General features: G+C 36.1%; 2 protein-coding genes across 2 annotated transcripts; both read left to right on the forward strand.

Annotated features, from left to right (window-relative positions):
- Positions 1–784: 784 nt before the first annotated feature.
- On the forward strand, positions 785–10131 carry mdh2 (malate dehydrogenase 2, NAD (mitochondrial)). Its single transcript, XM_056466909.1, has 9 exons — positions 785–966; positions 3443–3611; positions 4177–4260; positions 4803–4912; positions 5566–5691; positions 5812–5889; positions 7320–7419; positions 7865–8016; positions 9635–10131. The coding sequence occupies exons 1-9, from the start codon at positions 904–906 to the stop codon at positions 9764–9766; spliced, it is 1014 nt and encodes a 337-aa protein (XP_056322884.1). The 5' UTR covers positions 785–903; the 3' UTR covers positions 9767–10131.
- A 2056-nt stretch (positions 10132–12187) lies between these two features.
- Positions 12188–18629, forward strand: zgc:153345 (uncharacterized protein LOC566129 homolog). Its single transcript, XM_056467465.1, has 13 exons — positions 12188–12319; positions 12404–12492; positions 12592–12688; positions 13563–13846; positions 14720–14883; positions 15000–15146; positions 15465–15545; positions 15629–15731; positions 15846–15895; positions 16018–16126; positions 16228–16312; positions 16399–16534; positions 16976–18629. Exons 1-13 carry the CDS (start codon positions 12188–12190, stop codon positions 18514–18516), a joined length of 3018 nt encoding a protein of 1005 aa, XP_056323440.1. The 3' UTR covers positions 18517–18629.
- The last annotated feature ends 1433 nt before the right edge of the window (positions 18630–20062 follow it).

Consider the following 20062-nt stretch of genomic DNA (forward strand, 5'->3'; position numbering starts at 1 on the left):
CAATTCTTCAGGTTTTATGATGTGTATTGAAGAGTACATTTGCAAAAAACATGATTTATGGAAATCACCAAAACTGGAGATTTTAGTAGCTTACAGAAACATGTTTTAACATTATGTTTTGAAGATTTTATTCATTCATTCATTCATTCAATTTCGGCTTAGTCCCTTTATTAATTAGGGGTCGCCACAGCAGAATGAACTGCCAACTTATCCAGTATATGTTTCATGCAGCGGATGCCCTTCCAGCTGCAACCCAAGACTGGGAAACATCCATACACACCCATTCACACTCAAAGAGTACGGCCAATTTAGTACGGCCAATTTAGTTAATCAATTCAGAAATGCCAACTGACCAGCGACCTTCTTACTGTGAGTCACAAACACAAAATACAGTATACTATTTTGATACTTGTTGTGGCTGCTGTATTTTAATTGAAAACAAGTAAAATAGAGGTATTTGGTATTTTATTTTAAAATACATTTTAATGTATTTTTGCCCATCCCTGTCTATATATATTTTTTCTTTTTTTTATTAGCAAACAAAGAAAAAATCTGATTTATGCAATAATATACAATAAAATGCAGAACACATGCGGCCGAGTGTACGTCCATAAATAATGACGTTTCACCTAAACCGACCAATCGGCTGCCAGTCTTCGCGATACTAAACCCCGCCCAATTTAATTTGACTGACAATTTTCTCATTCAATCACAGCCCAGCACAAGCACCTCTGCACCAATCAGAGAAGGCTAGTAACTCATAGCTCCAACAAAGCTTGGCTGCGTCGTAGGCTCGCTCTCGCCCGGTTGTCTTGTTAGAGGACGTTGGAGTCACAGTCAGGAGGGGCTCTATATCAAACATTAATTTTAAAACAGCAAGCACTTACGAAAAACCAAGCCAACATGTTCTCCCGCGTCGCTAGACCAACAGCCTCCCTCGTCCGAAGCCTGTCCACCTCATCCCAGGTAAAAAAACTGACTAGTTGTGAACCTGCGAACGTGCTAACATTAGCCTCCATCATGTAAATGAGTGTATAATGACGCTAGCATGTACAACTGAGATTTTTAGCAAATGTTTTTTTTTATCTTTACGTTTTCGTCATCTTTTTCTAAGCCATGGACTACAATAATATATTTGAAACAAAGTTAAGCAAACCTGCACCCAGGTAGCGTTAACTTTGAAGTTACCTTGACACCTAGACAGTAGTTTGACAGTGCAAATGCAACACAGCTGCTTTTTAAATCATACATTTAATCATACGCAAGGATTACTCGTAAATGCTGCTCAAATCTTATTTTACGGCTTGAAAATCGTGTTTTTTGTCGACCTTGTCAACTCGTTTAGTATGCATGTGTATCATCTTGGTTAGAGGAGGTATCAGTTGGACTCACGCCTTCCTTTGAAAGGTCATTACTGTAATCTGCTACTTGACTCACTGTTGTGTAGTAAATGCAACAAATCTTGTTATTAGGAGATCAGGCTTAGTGCAGCTACTGTGTTGAAAAAGCAAGGTCACAGGAAATGGAGAAACGTGTTGCTGAGATGCTATTTGGTTTGTTTTAGGCTTTATAAGGATTGTACATCTATTCATCATATACGTGTGTGTGTGTGTTTGTATATATAAATGTAAAACTATTTAACCTTTTAATTGCCTGCTCTACTAAATGGTTGACCATGTTTTGGTAAAGTCATTTAAAGAACGACCATTTAAATAATGGTTTACACACACACAGCATTTTTGGTTTACAAGAAAATCAAACAAATATATTTCTGTTGCACTACTACACTTGATTTTGGTTTTATCGTAAAAAAACAAGAAAACATGTTAAATGAGAATCTGAAATATTTTATGGCATACTTAAAAAATAAAGATGATTTCGTGTTCAAAATGTTTTCTTTTGATTATTTTAAAAAATAAATTGGTCTTACACTTTTTATATATTTTTCGTTTTTTTTTTTTAATAGTATATGTATTAATTTTGGTACTTTTACCATAAACCGACATATCAACCTCTAACAAATGGTTGATATTTTAGAAATTATGGGATGTGTTGGAAAAAAATGCATTAAGTGTGTTAACTAGTGACATTAGGAGTTAAATTTTTTTTAAGTTGGTGGGGCAGTTTAAAGGTTAAACATTAGGCATGGGCCAGTATAGGATTCTGACGGTATTATAACCATAGATAAAAGTATCATGATTTCATGGTATGATGGTATTTTGATTATAACTGTGATTGTCAAAATAAATTCTTTTTAAATATCTGGGTAAAAAAACAACAACTTTTTCCCCCACTGAACGGTTAACACAATACATTTTATATTAAGTTTTTAATAAAATGGTTCAAAAACATGTAAAAAAACAAAAAAAAAAAACTTGCATATACCTTAGGAACAATATAACAGAACACTCTGGCAGTTTTAAAACCTTGATTCTGGTTATCATCCCATACCTATTAAATATCTGATATAAAATACAATTTATATGCATTTTCATTTACCCTGAAATGCAATATAATGCCCAATTCTAAGTACTGATGAAACGTGTTTATAACAAAATGAGTACAGAAAAATCCATCATATTAATACAGTACAATTGTGCTTAATTTACATAAATGTTCCTGAAATAAATGGATACCTTTTAAAATTTAGAATTTTTGTCTTTAGCTTCAGGAGGATCCAATTTCAGACTCTGGTATCTTAAAATAAGTGCAGACTAGGTGTGCATTGTATATTGGGAAATGGTTGTGTTTATTTTTTATTAATTCCTGTATTAAATCAAATCTAAAGCAGAGTAGGATCTATATTCTTCTTAAATGCCCCACACAATTATACAAAATTTAGTTTCTCTTTAAATTTACCAACCAATGGAATCAGTTTTTTTTATACTCACTGCTGAATAGGCCAATTCAGAGTGACAAACTCAATTTCTTAGTATAAAAATAACCAGCAGAAGCTTAAAAGACCAGCAAACTAACACAGATTTTTAGTATAATGCAGTTCAGTTGGCTTTTGGACAACACTAATCAGTGTGTTTTCCGTAAGCCTGCTGTAAATGCATTCACATGTCTTACAGACTTCCTTTGCACTGTCTAAACGGGTTACAGAGTCCTTAATCAGTTCTCAGCATGAGTGGTAATAAAAATGTCTTCTGGAATATTTCCAGCCTGAAAAGGTCCTAAGGTCAAAATCAAAATATGATGGTGTGACAACTGTTTGTAGTGCATAGTCTCAAAAGTTGAACATTTATAGTATGTACATTTACAATACAAGAATGTATAATTTTTTTATTTATTATTATTCTTATTATTAATATTATTTGAATACATGAATTAATACAAGGGAGTAAATTTAACAGCCTGTCAAAGGGCATTTTACTGATAAGTAGGGTGGATCAGCACATATTGTAAGATTGCAGTTTTTTTTTTTTATTTCTCTTTTCAGAACAATGCGAAAGTAGCTGTCCTGGGTGCCTCAGGTGGCATCGGGCAGCCACTGTCCCTCCTACTGAAGAACAGCCCGTTAGTAAGCCAGCTGTCCCTCTTTGATATTGCCCACACTCCTGGAGTCGCTGCTGACCTCAGTCACATCGAGACCAGAGCCAATGTCAAAGGTACAGATGATTTCAGCTTGGGCCCTATCATCTAGTAAATATGTTTCATTTAAAAAAAAAAAAAAAAAAATATATATATATATATATATATATATATATATATATATATATATATATATATATATATATATATATATATATTTATAAATATGCACATACATTATATGCCTAGTAATAGAAACAATAATTGAACATTTGAGTCAGGATAATATGATCTGTAATATATAATTAAGTCTCACTTTTAAATTGACTTTATTTCTGTATGAACTGACTTTAAAATTATTCCTTATAGTCAATCCCAAGCTTGCATTCAGATTTGCTCCATCCAATCAGTCATGGGAAGAAATGCAAATATTTCAAACAATGCGACTTATGCAGTTCATATTTGCTTAGAATTACTAGTTTAAGGATTTGCAGTCATTTGATTTGGAAACATTTCAAAGCTTCTCGAGGTAGTGTAATTAAAAGCACCTATTGATATATTTAATAAACAACCAATGGGTAGATCAATAAGCTGTTTAATTCTGATGAACGTCACTGAAGTGTTCACTGTGGCGTCTTGCAGGGTACATCGGAGCAGATCAGCTGGGTGATGCACTGAAAGGCTGCGAGGTTGTCGTCATCCCTGCTGGTGTCCCAAGGAAGCCTGGTGGGTATTTTCTTTATCTTTCACTTTATTTTAAGCGCATTTACAGTCAGCATGCTTCAATCTATTTTATTTGCATGCCTGTATATGAAAAATCTTTAGAAGTTGGTCGGCTTAGATTGCAGGTACAATGTGCCTGATGTAAATTTTGTCAATGGAACAGTATGCACATACTACAGTGTAAACAAAACCAGTATGTGTGCTTTGAATGGTAATTGCATGGTGCACCGTAAACTGGGCTGCTGTTTTACATTTGGAAAAGACATGGACAAAATAAGAACATCAGCAAACTACCAAACATGGCATCTTTTCAGCTATATGAGAAAAAAAGCATCCTTCTAGTGTGCATCTATCGAGTGCCAGTGTTTATGTTTGCTGTTAAATATAGTATACTCTAAAACACAATGCTTTCAGTGACATTGCATAAATGCACTAACAAATGCATAGTGAAAATATGTATTTTAAGCACAAAAGGTCTTAAATTCTTAAATAAGTTCAATTACAGATGAGATTTCTAAAGATTGTGCTTTTTCGTCATTTTCTAGGTATGACCCGTGATGATCTGTTTAACACCAATGCTACCATTGTGGCCACACTCGTTGATGGCTGTGCCCGCCACTGCCCTCAAGCCATGATCTGCATTATTTCAAACCCAGTATGTATATGGGCTCAGTAGCTTTATATTAGGGCTGCTTTTATTTTTACTGCAATTACTGAATTGTTTTACAAGATGGTTTGAATCACACTATTTGATGGTTTTCTGGGGAGTCAAATAGTATTCAGGTACAGTAATTGAATAATCACAATGTAAAAAAATGCTTTTCTTTGTTTTATCTCTTTCTAGTCCAAATATCTGAAAAATTCTTAGAGAAAGTAAAAATATTATTTTGTTTTCACCGTTAGAAGCAATATGTATGTTTTTTTTTTTCCTTAAAACAAGCTTAATTATCTGCCAAGGGAAGTGAAATAATTTTTGTCTTGTCTCTAGTCCAAATATCTACATTTCAAAGCGAAAACAAGATTAAAAGTAAGATTTTTTTTTGGCATAGATCATGTAAAATCTGTATAAATATAGTGATTTAAATAAAATTCTGTAGCTCCTGGTCTGCTATAATTTAGACGGGACATTGCATGTCTTTGTGATTGAACCTATTGCAAAATCGATGCTAAAGCGATATATTGTGCAGCCCTATTTGATATGTTTAGATGCCACTTTATAACCTTTCAAAGGTCACTATGTGTATTGTTCTATATCTCTGTGTATCTAAAAAGTGAACTATGTGTTGAGATAATCATTGTGAATTTCAGGTGAACTCCACTATCCCAATTACATCAGAGGTGATGAAGAAACATGGCGTCTACAACCCCAACAGAATCTTTGGCGTCACAACGTTGGACATTGTCAGGGCAAACACCTTTGTTGCTGAGCTCAAAGTGAGTTCTTTAAATTAAATACTTATCAATAAGGAATTCATTGATACAGCAGATTTATTTATTATATATCATCACCAGAAAAAAAAAAGTTTGTTGTGATCATTGCTGTAATGTTTGCAGGGCCTTGATCCCGCCAGAGTCAATGTACCTGTTGTTGGAGGTCATGCTGGAATAACCATCATTCCTCTCATTTCACAGGTGAGGAAAAACTATTACTTTATTCAATAAGCAAGTGAAAAGTATTTTATCATAAAGACAAAAGTCCCCTCTAAACTAACTGTGAAGTGTTCTTCCATCAAAATACCTGAGTTTGAAAATGCAGCATTTTGAACAGTAGATTGACATTAATTTTTACAGTTTGTTTAAATTTGGTGAGTTACATCAACAGGTGATAATCCCAAGAAAATGTCAAAAAGGTGTAGGCTCGGGTGCTGTTTACACTAGTGCATTTTCATTTCAATACAGCGTTGTAGACTGAAAATGCTCCTCGTCCAGACTTTATTGCGTTTCAGAAAAATGATTTTTTTCCACACTATACAGTCTAAAACCAATGATTGGTGACCATTCACACTCGCTGAGCATTTGAATATTTTGCCGGCATCTGTACTTGCAGTCTACTGCTTGTGTAATGGTCATATGAGAGGGAACCATACGCAATAGTCCAGAAGACCAGCTAGAGAGCGATTTATTGAGTGCCATACCTGTTTTCAAATGTCTGTGTTTGTTGCTTTACACTGAAATAGAACTCCAGCGTTTCCAAACTAAAAATTGGTTTTAGTCTTTTCAAAATGGTTTTTCAAGGTGCTGGAATTGTGGACACCAAGCATAACCAGAAAAAAAACCTCCAAAATAAATACACAATGTAAATGACACCTCAGGGCCACACTTTGCTATTTCGCAGCCAGTTTGTAGTTCATAAATAGTTTTTACTACACTACTGAACCGAACTCAAAAACATACCTGGAAGATGATTTTATTTGAAATGAAGTCACTCCCAGTAGTTCTCCGATTTTTCGCTTGAATTACATTGGGTCCGTATTGGGACTGCCGTGTCATACTTTTGGTTGGAAACTTGATGAGAGTTGATTGCCATTGGTTGTTTTAATTTTGTGGTATTTTGTAGCCCTGCCCACTATGCGGTGTCATTGGCTTCATTCGAAATCTCGAGCCGCGGTCACGCTACACTTATTGCCCAATAGACTTCCATTCATTTGTGCGAATGCAGCATACCGGAAATGCAAGTTTTGCATGTCGCTGCATTCCAAATTTCAAGCTTGTTGGACTGACCTGCGAAATCATGTCACTTGATTCTGTGACACCAATAAAAGATCAAAACATGAGCTTTCTGTACCTAATTGTAAAATATGGAGCAATCTGTCGCTCTATCGATGTCTAATCCTCTTCCGTGCCATACAATAAAATTTCGCATACTCAAACTCTAGTGTGACCGTGGCTTTACTACACATTAGGTGAAAACATGACAAATGATTGAATTTTCATATTGTGATTTTTGCCAGTGGTTCCAAATTCTGTATCATTGTCAAATATTTGATGATTTTTTATATGGTCCCAGCAGTTTGCTGTCCTGACGCTGTTGTTGATATTTTTTTCCCCCGTGTTGTTTTCAGTGCACTCCTAAGGTTGACTTCCCTGCAGATCAGCTCTCTGCTTTGACAGGCAGGATCCAGGAAGCAGGAACTGAGGTTGTGAAGGCTAAAGCTGGTGCAGGTGAGAGCTGAACCCTTTTCCGGATGAATAAAATGCTCTAAACCAGAGGTGTCCAAACATGGTCCTGGAGGGCCAGTGTCCTGCATATTTTAGTTTAAACCCCAGTTAAACACACCTGAAATGGCTAATAGAGCTCTTTCTAGGTATTCTAGAAACTTTCAGACAGGTGTGGTGAAGGAAGTTTGAGCTAAACTATTCAGGACACCGGCCCTCCAGGACTGAGTTTGGACACCTCTGCTCAAAACCTTTTGTCACTGACGTTTAATGATTGAGAGTGTTTTCTGGATGAATAAAATGCTCTAAACATTTTGTCAGTGACAGTTAATGATTGAGTGTTTTCTAGATTAATAAGGTGCTCTAAATCTTTATTTTTGTCACATTTTATAATTGAGAACACCTGGAATATGAATTTCTATCTCTAAGCGTAATACATCTATGTTCATAGGCTCTGCCACTCTGTCCATGGCCTATGCTGGAGCCAGGTTCACATTCTCCCTCCTCGATGCCATGAACGGAAAAGAGGGCGTTGTTGAATGTTCATTTGTGAGATCTGAGGAAACCGAATGCAAATATTTCTCTACACCTCTTCTGCTTGGGGTGAGTATAAATAGATGCTCCTTAGATGTTACTTCATCTTATTTTAAAGCGATAGTTCACCCAAAATTTACAGTTTTCATTATTTACTCACTCTTGACCTGTTCCAAACCAGTTTGAGTAGTTTTTTGTTTTATTCTGCTGAACACAACAAAAGATATTTTGAAGAAAGCTGGAAACCTGTAACCATCGACATCCATAATACCAATACTATGGAACCAATACTATGGAGTCGATAGTTACAGGTTTCCAACGATCTTCTAATTTCAACAGAACATAAAAGGCCCCATTTACACTAATATGTTTTAGTTTGAAAATGCATAAGTTTTGCTACGGTTACGCCATCCGTCCACACTACGCCGAAGTTTTCGACTGCAAAAAACAGAGCGCTTTGAAAACGCTGAAGAGGCTGTTTTTATTTTAACTGCTTAGCTGCAGACATTTGTCTTTTTCTTCAATATTTAGTAGCCTACACACAGTTCAGTCTTGCATCCTCTCCTTGTTTGCAAGTTTGATATGGAAAACAAACTCCAGAGGACGCGTCAGGTAAATCTTCAAAGGGACAGTGAACTTTATAACCTCATTCACATCATCCTGGCCACGTTGTTTCACTTTATTAACCATAAAATGAAAACATGATATGAGGAACTGCCTATTTTTGTTTTGATTTTATTAACGGATACCAAAAACGTTGAGATGCTGTGTAGCTACATATTTATATGACCGTCATCTTCACTGTGTGCAAATTTATAACAAAACAGAGCCAATAACACGAAAATGAAACGCTCTGTCTCTTTTGCTGAATATCAGTTATAATAATATAGTTATAATATAGTTTTTTTTTTTTTACTAATGCTTTGCTTCTTAGACTTTACACACCTGAAACTTGTCTATAGCACTTGTTCACTGCTGCTCTTATAGTTGTGTGAATTGCTTCCTTGTCCTCATTTGTAAGTCGCTTTGGATAAAAGCGTCTGCTAAATGACTAAATGTAAATGTAAATAATCAATAATAGCCATTATAAAAGTAATCAGTCAATGTGTAGAATCAGTGTACGTGGTTACATTAATTAATATATTAACTTATCTTTGCGCTCAGCCAAAACACGTTATCTGAGAACAAGTAGGCTAATAGATTCAAAAGACCAAAGTCAGGGAATATGTCGTTAGATGTAGACAACAAGAGGAATTAAATATCATGTTTAACAAATATAGTGAGATTAGATCCAGCAGTAGATCCTTGATGAACTGTCTGACATGGGCAGCTCTCATCTGGGTAGATGTGCTCAAACCACCCACTGACTGCCTGGAGCTCAGATGCGCACATACGCTGCAGTGCATGCCAGAGTGTGTGTGTGTGGTCACTTGATGTGCATTTTCAGCGGTGTAGTGTGGATGGAGAGCTGTTTAGAAACGCTAGGTGAAACGCCAGCGTGGACGTAGATCATTTTCATTCTAAAACGCCGTTTTAAAACTTAAGTGTATGTGTAAACAGGGCCTAAGTCAAGTTGGTTTAGAATTATCCATTTAAAAGCATGCAAGGTCAGAAATATAATGATCTGTGAAAGAAGAGCGTTTTTATGTATTTTTAAAACCATTAAAAAAAATCTCTCTTTTTCCAGAAAAATGGCATTGAAAAGAACCTTGGACTTGGAAAGATCTCTGCGTTTGAGGAGAAGCTTGTGGCTGATGCCATGACTGAGCTGAAGGGCTCCATCAAGAAAGGAGAAGACTTTGTAGCAAACATGAAGTGATCTGCGACTGTGGTGCGCTACCTGTGAAATGTCCTTTATTTATAAAGCAGAGTCGTCGTTCATCAACAGGGTTCCTAAAATATGTATTTTCATCATGCTCAAAGATGCAGATTAAATTGGTCAACCAACCATCAATAAAAACGGTTTATCAACTGATCAATCTTTTGCTTTTAAGTTCACACCATTCATAACATTGGTATTTTGCTATAAGATATTGACTTGAAAGTTTTGCTGTTGTTGATAAAAAAAAGCACTTTGATCGACTCGTGAATCAATGTGAATGAGTTTTACATATACAGAAATGGCTCTGAGTAATCATACTGTCAGTGTTATTTTTCTAAACAAAGATCCACTGTCTAATCTTCGTTCAAGCCTCTTTCTTTCTTTATATAGAATTATTATAGAGATTGTGGTCTATATTGACATGGTTGCATTAAGCAGGTGTAGATTTGTTGGATACACACTTCCTGAACCTCACATCACACCACATGCCAAATGTGCTCTTTTATATTGACATTTGCTAATGGTGAATTTACACTCTTGTCCGAAGAAACCAGTTTGATGTTGTTTTATCTTTGTGGCATAGTGTGCTGAAAGTAGCCATTGTAATGTGCACATTGTGGTCATAAGGGGATGGACCTTACATCGTCTGCAACAATATGTCCAATTTCTTTTTTTCTGTAGTTTTTAACGGCAGTTGGCATCCTGTTTGTTGCATTACTGCCCTTCCAATATGCTTTAAAGGATGCTAATTTTTATGCCAAGAAAATGAATTAAACACAAGCTGCTTGTATATACAAAGTTGCTTACACCAAAATGTTTCACTACCAAAAAGATTTATTTTCACAGACTTTTTATGGGTAGTTTGTCTTTATAAAGAATGCATGTTTGTATTTTATATTAGGACAGTAGCATCATGACACAACAAACACATACAGATACAAATCACTTACAAACAATATTGAAAACACAATCCAGCATACATCATAAAAATAATACTACAAAAAAAATTTATAAATAACAGCAATAAGGAAAGACCCATACAATAAAAATTTTAAACTTGCTAAAATGTAAGGTTACAAATCTTTATATTTTATATCTTTGTAAATGTGTATATATATATATATATATATATATATATTAGAGCATTTGTTTCTGAACCTTCTTCCAGAGGACAACAGCTCAAGAAAAGGCTTCAGAGGATGGAAATCATCACCTATCACACTTTGAATTTTCTTTATCATTTACTGTTCATGTAACTGCTAGACTCCGCAGAGGCGAACCAGTAACCTTGGAGCAAATCTAGACTAAACTTTGAAGGCGATTTTTGTCTCTAATGGAAAGTGAGGAAAACCAGCATAAAAAGGAAAAGCTTAATATACTGTCAATATATGTAGTACAAAAAGTTTTCAGTATATTTCTTCTACACAGAAGGAGTTGTTTCCTAAGAAGATACATTCTCTGATGTACTTTAACAGCTTCTGAATTTGCTGGAACTTTAATGGGGTATCAAAGATTGTACCAAGATACTCCTGTACCCTTTCTACTTGTTTTCCATTTAAATACACCGGTTTCGCCTCTGAGGCAATTTTTCAATTACCATCTTTTTTTTCCTTTCGTATACACACAGTAGTCAACACTGGATCAAATCCTTTCTTCAATTTTGTCAAATATTCAACTTACACCCACGCGTGTGTGTGCTTGTGACGACCATTTTGAGGGATGTAAACATTAACAATGGTCCTAACTCAGTTCCTCGTTTACATTTTTAATTTCTATAGCTTCAAAGAATCCAAAAAGGTCCATATATTGATAAATAATACTATGATAGCTGTTTTAATGTTAAGTTATTATTTAATTGGGTCTTGCTATTAAATATTTTGACAACAAGCAGGAAATGTTTATGGGCCAAAGACATCACCACATTGAAATGGTCTAGCAGTCTTGTATTCAAACACCAACAGAATACGGTTTTAAATCAATGAACACATCCGAGCAAACATCAGTTCAAGTTAAAGTCTACACATGGGTTTGATGGTCACACTTTACAATAAGGTTTCATTAGTGTATTTACTATTACTATTTATTATGGTCTTTGTGCAGATTTCTACATTTGACTGAAGAAGGTTGAATTAAACGCTATTTCTATTATGTAAAACATAAACATTCGAGAATTGTTTTGTCTCACGTTGGTTTCTTTGAATTAAGTTTGGTCATTTGCATACCCGATGACGAGCGGAAACTACCTGCCACCAATCACTACAAGCGGTCCACACGAAAACATCTCCGTATTACTGCGGTGCTAGCTAACACAAATTGACCGCTTCCATGATTTTTCCGTACCAGTTACACTAATATTATTTTAATCAATACACTTTTAAGTTAGACAGTAAGGTTTGTGGCTGTTCAGGACGTTAAATTATGGCTGGTTTAACGGAAGAGCGTGTGCGCGTGGTGGCGATCATTCAAGCGCTCAAAGCTGTCGGAATTCGCGTTAAAAATTGGAAGAATTTTCTGAATGGAAATTCAAACTGTGATCAAAATCTGTGTCAGGTAGAAACTCCTTTAAAAGGATGGGCGTTTAATCGATGTTTAATAAGTGTAGTGCAATTTTCAGATGTTGAATTTGTCTCTCAGGAGAACGCGTCACAACGCTTTGCTTTTGGACGTGACCTGCACTTGCTCCCTCAGCATGACCTGCCTGACAATGGCGGTACAGTACCACAGTATGTTTAATAACATCTCTTGTTTGTTCAGATAACGAAACCAGAAGTTGGCTTTTACATATGTGACAGTAGTTGACAGATTCTTGTGCTGGTTTTCAGGTTCTTGGTCGAGGCCTGTGTGTTTTTGTCACAGCATCTCAATACAGAGGGTCTTTTTAGGAAGACTGGATCCCTGAGTCGGATCAGAGCTCTGAGGGTAAGTTAAAATCTGTCAAAATGTCACTGACAAGTGGTGAATTTATACAGTAAATTATGATACACTAGTTTTTCTGATCATAAATCACGTTTATGTAAGTATTTAAACAAAACACAACAGTATAATAATGAAATATTAGTCAGATAAAGAAATATCAGATAAAGTAACTGTTGTCTTCTTTATGTTTAATGTGTATTTTATTCCTGTGGTGATAAAGCTGACTTTAACATCATTACTCAAGTCTTTAATGTCTCACAATCCTTTAGAAACTTTCTGATTTCATGTTGAAGAATTTTTTTTTTATATCAACCCTGAAAACTGTTGTGCTACGTAATATTTTTGTTGAAACCACAATACTTATTGTAATGCAAGAATGCCAAATTTTATTTAGCAAGGATGTATTAAACTGACTTAAATTTCATTAAAGATTGTTGCCATAAGTTTTATTTCAAATAGAAGCGTATCTTTTGAACATTGTATTGATTAAAAAACTGTTTTCCAAAAGAAAGAGTAAGCTGCAAAAACTGATTTCAATATTGGAAATACAAAGAAGTATTATTAATAGGGGACCAGCAATAACTTGGCATCAAATCTGCACATTGAGCTGTTTTTTGAAGGGTCTTGTGACAAGTTTTGGCATCACAAAGTAACCTTTTAAAATAGAAAATATATATATATTTCATAATATTACAGTTTTTATGTAATTCTTAATAAATGCACGCATCCTAGATGAAAATAAGAAACTTCAAAACATTAAAAAATGTAATAGTGTCCAACATTGCAGAAGTTTAGTACACCTAAAACACAAATAGCACTTTTAACATGTTTAAAATGATCTGCAGTAATATGAATACCAAATGCTTTTTATTCATAGGCAGATCTGGAGCAGGGAAAGCCAGTTTTCCTACCTCCGCATTCATCCCTCCTGCAGCCCAGTGATGTTGCCTCTCTCATCAAGCAGTTCCTGCGTGAGCTGTCGTCGCCCCTCATCCCTACAGACCTCCAGATACCCCTGATTCAGGCACAGGGGCTTGAGATGACACATGACCAGGAGGGGACCAGAAACAGAACAACTCTTCTCATAACAGCTTTGTTTCCTTCATCCAACGCTTGTGCTCTTCGATATCTCTGCACTTTTCTGCGTGAAGTTGCAGACAGGTTTTACATTTGATTGCTGTTTGGGGGAAAAAAAAAGAAAAAAGCAGCTTACTCTCCTGTATGTCATTTGGTAGGGCGCATTTAGTCTTTCATACAGGATTTCCATGGGTGATAGACATTCTGGAAAGCTCTATTACAGAAATTGAAATATATATATATTTTTAAATTGAATTTATTAACAGAGCAACAGTGGTGCTGGTAACTCGTAACACAAGAACAACAGTTTTTGTTAGACATTCAAATGCATACAAATGCTTAAAGGCAAAGACAAATATAAAAGGAAATTATAAACTGAATTTAGAAAGACAATCACTAAGTACCCTCAAGACAATTCCAGAGGGATGACCAAATGTGCCAGAACACCTCAGATCTTTCATAAATCATAGGTTAATTTTTCCAATGGTAAAAGTCTAATGTCTAAAGTCTAACTTCCAATGTTTGCCTGACTCAGTTATTGACTGAAGGTATCTGAGCAGTTGACCGTAATAAATCAGGGAATTTTTATATATATATTTTGTCCTAGAAATGGAATATCAGGGATGTGTTGTTGTTTATCAAAGTAATTATTCTAAACTATTTTTTTTTGTCTTATTATGCTGTTTTGATGCCTATCGTAATGGTTATATGCTGTTTCAGTTCCATTTAATTCCTTTTACACACAGAAAGTTGGCAGTCACCTAAAATAAATGCAGTCACCAGTCTATAAATTCAGCTTTTTTGTCGAAGTCAAGGAATTTGATATTTGATTTAAAGTAGGAATCCTGTTTATAGACTTTAAATCTGTGCAACTGATAAATGAGTCTTATTTTTCTGTGAGAGCAGACTAACAGATTGTAAACGCTCTCATTTTTTCATGTTTTTGTCTTTGTTCAGATGCAGCGAGAACAGAATGGATGCAAGCAGCCTGGCTGTTGTTATTGCTCCTAACCTGCTTCAGTGTCCAACACAACCCAACAAACTCACTCTGGACACTGAGAAGCATTTAGACCAGCAGACATCAGTGATCAAATCACTCATTCTTAATGCAGACCGCATTGGTAAATATGTATGAGATTAGCATGAACAATTAGTTAGCCATCATTTGCTGATTGCAGCATTAGATTGATTGGTTTATTTGGGCAAACTAAATATCTGAGTGATCTTTGTCTGTCAGGTGCTGTTCCATCATGTCTGCTGGAGCCATCAAAATCAACAGGGGGAACTGGGACACCGTCTCCTGCAGGTGGCACTATGTTTAGTAAGAGGACTGGACTCAGTGTTTACAGAAGTCTGAGAAGACAACGAAGGCGAAGTGTTGGGGGTGAGATTGTGATGTGATTGTAATGTTTTCACTGGCATAACCACCACAAATGTTTAGGGTTGCCATCAATAATTTTTTTTTTATCAGTCGTAAATATGGAGGTATCATGGTTGATTTTATGAAATCATGTTTATTAAAAATAAACAGCACAACATTGCATGATAAATGCTTCTAGACTACCAAATCAGCATATTAGAGTCATATTTTTAAAGAATTAATAGAATTAATAATTTTTTATTATTAAAATATTACACAATTTTATGATTTGTTCTGTATTTTTGATAAAGTTGCAGTTTTAATCAAAAGTTATTCTCTCAGAAATATTTGTAGATGCTTTTTCCAAACTGAAGCCATGTCGTACTCCAACTGAACCAGCTATTGTCTTAGGTGTCACATCAGGTGAGCTGCAATATTTTGCACATTTGGAAGTGTCTTCTAATTAGTTATTTTGCCTTAACCAAAATAAATAATTTAATCAACAGAGACTCCTCTTTCAAAAAGCCCCACTCCTCAATCACCAGTTACTGTCAAACGTAAAGCCGCTGACGAATCTCTTCCTGAGCTTGAAGGATCTGCAAGGAAAAGGTATGTTTGCAATTTTTTTATTTAAGTATTAGTGTTGTCTGGTTGTCAGATACCTTCAATTACTAGTTGCAAAAGACATGTGTTGCAAACAGAAACATATTTATTATTGTTTAGGCGGTCTCTGCATGACCTAAGAGAGGACACACCGACAACCATCACCCAAGGTTAATCTGTCTTGTCTGTTGATCTGTTTATTCACTTATTAATTTGACCTAATTATGTATTCTACTAGCTTAATTCTACTTTGTTTTTAAATAACAAAAAATGGTTTGCATATTTCTGTTAGAGTCTGTAGACAGCCGCAGTCCCCTTGGGGAAAAATGTAGTAATGAAGATCCCACTCCCACCACAACCAAAAAGAGAAGCCACACCAGGGAACAGAGGAAATCACTTAGGTACACCATACTGTGCCAAAATGAACAACAATTTTTTTAGGGGTGACGTCTAGTCCTCAAAGAGTGTCAGTCATCTTATCTGTGTGTTCTGGGATTTTCAGGCCTCCAGGACAAGAAGAAAAGGTGAATCGGAGGAGGAGGTCTCTTAGATTTTTCACTGTGTCCAGTGGCAGCAACAGTAACAATGTAGGCTTTTTAAAAACTGATTGTGTTTGAGCATTGTTTTAACTTTTTATATTTAATATTTTAATGATCTGGTTGTATATGTTTAGCTTTCAGTTTCACCAGCAGACAAAGTCCCTGAAAACGGTTTAGAAGAACAGCCTGACACTAAAAGTGGTGCACCATTTACAAATGCTGGTGTATCTGCAAATATACCGTTTATCCTCATTGATGGACCAGATGGAGGTTTGGATCTATCTTTGTAAAAAAAATTTATTTAATTTTTTAAAAATTGTATTATTATTTTTGAATGATTTTTGGTTGAATCTACATAAACACAAATGAGATTTAGGTGCCATTACACTTTTATTTACATTAGTCTGTTTTGTAAACATTATTTCCGGTTAAAAATAAAGCTAGTCAGGACAGAATTGGTTTACCATTTTAAATAATTAATGTAGTGGCTCTAAACTCTGGCCCTTGAGGTCCACTGTCTTGTTTAGCTCAAACTCTAATCAAACATAGCTGAACTAGTCAACTGAACAGTCGAGGTCTTCTTGAAAGTTACAGGTGGTTTAAATCAAGGATGAAGCTAAGCTTTGCTGGAAAATGAGAAAAAAAAACCTTGAAGGCGGTAGTTGAGAACCGTATCATGGGCAAATTAAACATTTGATTTCTATCTTCCAGTTGTTGTTGGGAGTGAGATGGATGATGACCCGGATCTTCTCAACTGCAGTTTTGCTGAAAGCCCTAATGACTGTCCAAACCCGAGATCTGAGGTGTCTTGTATTCAAGGGCAAGACAGTGAGGTACCCTGTGATGATGAATGCTGGACCGTACTTGAAAGTGAGAAATTTGAACCATTGGCAGAATGTGGCCTAATGCAACCCATCACTCAACACGAAGGCTCTCAAATGAATGCAGGCACAGAAGTAAATAATGAGCCAGAAGTGAAGCAGCTGGAAGAGCAACCACGCAAAGAGTCTAAAAAGGTTAAGAACAGCTTTAAGAACCGATCTCGTCCTCGTAGATCCATAAGCCTGCCTGAGGTGACGCTGGAGTCATGTACTCATGCATTGGCTGATTTAGAAAAGGAAGTGGTTGGAGCTGAAAGTGAGATGGATAACAGCGTCTGGCCAATGTTCGCAAGTCTGACTCTTTCAAATGAACATGACAATGTTACAACGGACAAGAAAGTGGGTAGCAAAGAAGCACAAGAGACAAAAGGAAGTGTTAAAACACTGAAAAACTATAAACAAGACAAGATGGCAGATTCAACTCTTGGTTTTAAAAGACCCCATCAGCGCTTGTCCATGGCTGAGCGACTTCGAGGTTTTAGTGCTTTGACCTTGCTACTCCGAACCTCCCGTGCAGCACCTCAGTTTCGGGACAAACCACAGGAATCCCTTCAAAAAGCAGCAGCACGACTTAAGAGGCAAGGTGCTCGAAGGTTCGGACGCTCCATCAGTCATGATGGGGTACCAGAGAGAGAAGCAGAGCAGGATCCAGTGGGATCTCCACCGGCAAATCAAGCTTACGTCGGTTTATGCGATGCTAGCCCGGATTCTGGAGTGGAATCAGTTGATCATGAGCCAATCAATGATTTAATTAATCTGGATATATGTAAAGGGCCACAAAACTCCCCTAAAGCTCAATTGACAAATGAAGACATTGATTTTCCGATTTCATTGGGAAACCCAAACCAAGATCTGATTTTGTCTGCGTCTGACAAAACTGAATGCGAGTTTCAGTGCAAGAAAACCGACCAAGATGTTGAGGAGCTTGATCTTCATAAACTATTGGATCAGAAGTGCCAGATTGGTGGTCAGGAGGTAAATGATTGTCAAGATTTAGATGTTCCTACAGAAGTTCTTACACCAGATATTGCATCTCCAATGTTCTTTCAGCAGATGGTGCCATTGAATCTCTTTGGAGATACAAGATCAGTGGAAGACTTAAGAAAAGATCAGATCTCTCCTCTGTATGAAAATGACAAAGAAAGCCCCTCGTGGCTGAACACCACTCCTCCATTTGATTTCCAACCATTTGTTTCTTTGGCACGAGATGGTGTGATTTCTGAAGATGACAGAAGTAACCGATTGCCTTGTGATCTTTCCCCTCCAGCCTTCAAGTTCAAGCGTTCGATCACTAGAAGGCGCTATAGAGACTCTCCGCGTTGGCCATCGCATGAGGTGCGCATGTCTGCTTGGAACCCCTTACCTCTTTAAATTCAGTTCTTTCATTTTTATGGTTAAATTTCAGTTCCCAACATCTGAGATCTGGATTTATTTGAATGTATTTAATTGTTATTTATGGAACAGTGCTTTTATTTGTGTTTTACGTTTGTGAGCTGTCACAAATTCTCTTTGTTCTTAATAAAATCTGTTTTAATAGTTCACTTTTGTGTTTTAGTTTTTTTCTTGGAAGTGTTCTGTTATCAGTTTTTTACCCTCATGTTGACACAATCTCCTGAGGTCTCCTTTCATCTTTTGATCACAAATGAAGATGTTTTAGCGCTGACTCTCCATAGACAGCAATGGTCCTGAGATGCTCCAGAAAAGGAACAAAAAACTTTGGCAAAACATTTCATGTGACTTCAGTGGTTCAACTGTAATCATATGATGCTCCAAGAACACTACTGTGTACCAAATAAACTAGAAACAGCTTTGTTCCGCCTTTGTCTGACTGCATAGGACAGTCTTAAAGATGTTTAACATGACTCAAACACAATAGACGAATTGAAAAGGAAGCAAAATGAAGAAATGACTTCTGACGCTAAACAGCCAACCAGTAACAACAGGCTTGGCCATTTGACCGATCCAAGCAGAGTTGACTAAGAAAGGAGACACTCAATCCTTAAAGTCGTGATGAACTGGAAGCTGCGACTGTTATTTTTTCGCATTGTGATGCAATTCCTAGAGAACTGCATGGGTGTGGCTTGTTTTTCTTCAGCAAGCTGAATTGATGTAATATAGTAGGCATTTCATTCAGAAAGATGGGGAAAGGATTTGGGGGGAGTTATTACAACCCAACAGACACCTCCTTCTCACCATTTTTGTTTGTTGTCAAAACTGACAGCTGGAGCCAGGTGGTTAGATATGTTAGCCACGCCCAATTCCTAAAATATACGTAATCTGACAATTTAACGGAAAAAATAAAACAAGAAGTTTTTTTTTTATAATGACATGAACAGATGAATTGTTCACCACACAACTAGCAATGTGAGTCAACAAAATCAAATGGTTTTGATTTCTTGGGGACTTTAAAAGAACCATTAGAGATTAAAAGGTCATTCTGCAGCGTATATTAGAAAAATCAGCAGTTTTTTTTTGTTTGTTTTTTGAGTTTTAAACTTGTAATGCAATTAAATTGCAAAACAGTTTTTTGTTATTCATTAATTTCTTTATTTTGAATTTTCAAAAAAGAGCTTTAAAAGGAACAACATCACTAATTAAATAAAACCAATGATTTAAAAAACACTGATTAAAGGTGCAGTAGGTGATCTGCCAAAATGCTAACAGTTTCGCATAATATCTTTTTTAAACACAGTCCCTCCCCTGCTGTCCAAAGCCACGCCTCCTGATATCACGATCGCGCACCTTAAAGATGACCGTAGACAACCCACCAGATCATGCCATTCGCCAGTTAAAAAACTCTATAATGCTACAATTCCCAACGAAAAACTGTATTATATCTAGCACGTTTTCAGCTGTATTGCAAGCAAAACATGTCATAATGTGCAATATTTCATGCATGCAAGCATCGCTGGTCTCA

Source organism: Danio aesculapii, chromosome 10 (assembly GCF_903798145.1).
Source record: "Danio aesculapii chromosome 10, fDanAes4.1, whole genome shotgun sequence".
NCBI classification, from domain to species: domain Eukaryota; kingdom Metazoa; phylum Chordata; class Actinopteri; order Cypriniformes; family Danionidae; genus Danio; species Danio aesculapii.

Excerpts from the sequence above, each read along its gene's own strand:
- mdh2 (XM_056466909.1), top strand. The coding sequence starts at position 904 with ATGTTCTCCCGCGTCGCTAGACCAACAGCCTCCCTCGTCCGAAGCCTG. Across the intron at positions 4,261-4,802 it reads TGGTGTCCCAAGGAAGCCTG|GTATGACCCGTGATGATCTG; the intron begins GTGGGTATTTTC and ends GTCATTTTCTAG. Across the intron at positions 4,913-5,565 it reads TCTGCATTATTTCAAACCCA|GTGAACTCCACTATCCCAAT; the intron begins GTATGTATATGG and ends TGTGAATTTCAG.
- zgc:153345 (XM_056467465.1), top strand. The coding sequence starts at position 12,188 with ATGGCTGGTTTAACGGAAGAGCGTGTGCGCGTGGTGGCGATCATTCAA. Across the intron at positions 12,493-12,591 it reads AATGGCGGTACAGTACCACA|GTTCTTGGTCGAGGCCTGTG; the intron begins GTATGTTTAATA and ends GCTGGTTTTCAG. Across the intron at positions 15,896-16,017 it reads ACCGACAACCATCACCCAAG|AGTCTGTAGACAGCCGCAGT; the intron begins GTTAATCTGTCT and ends TATTTCTGTTAG.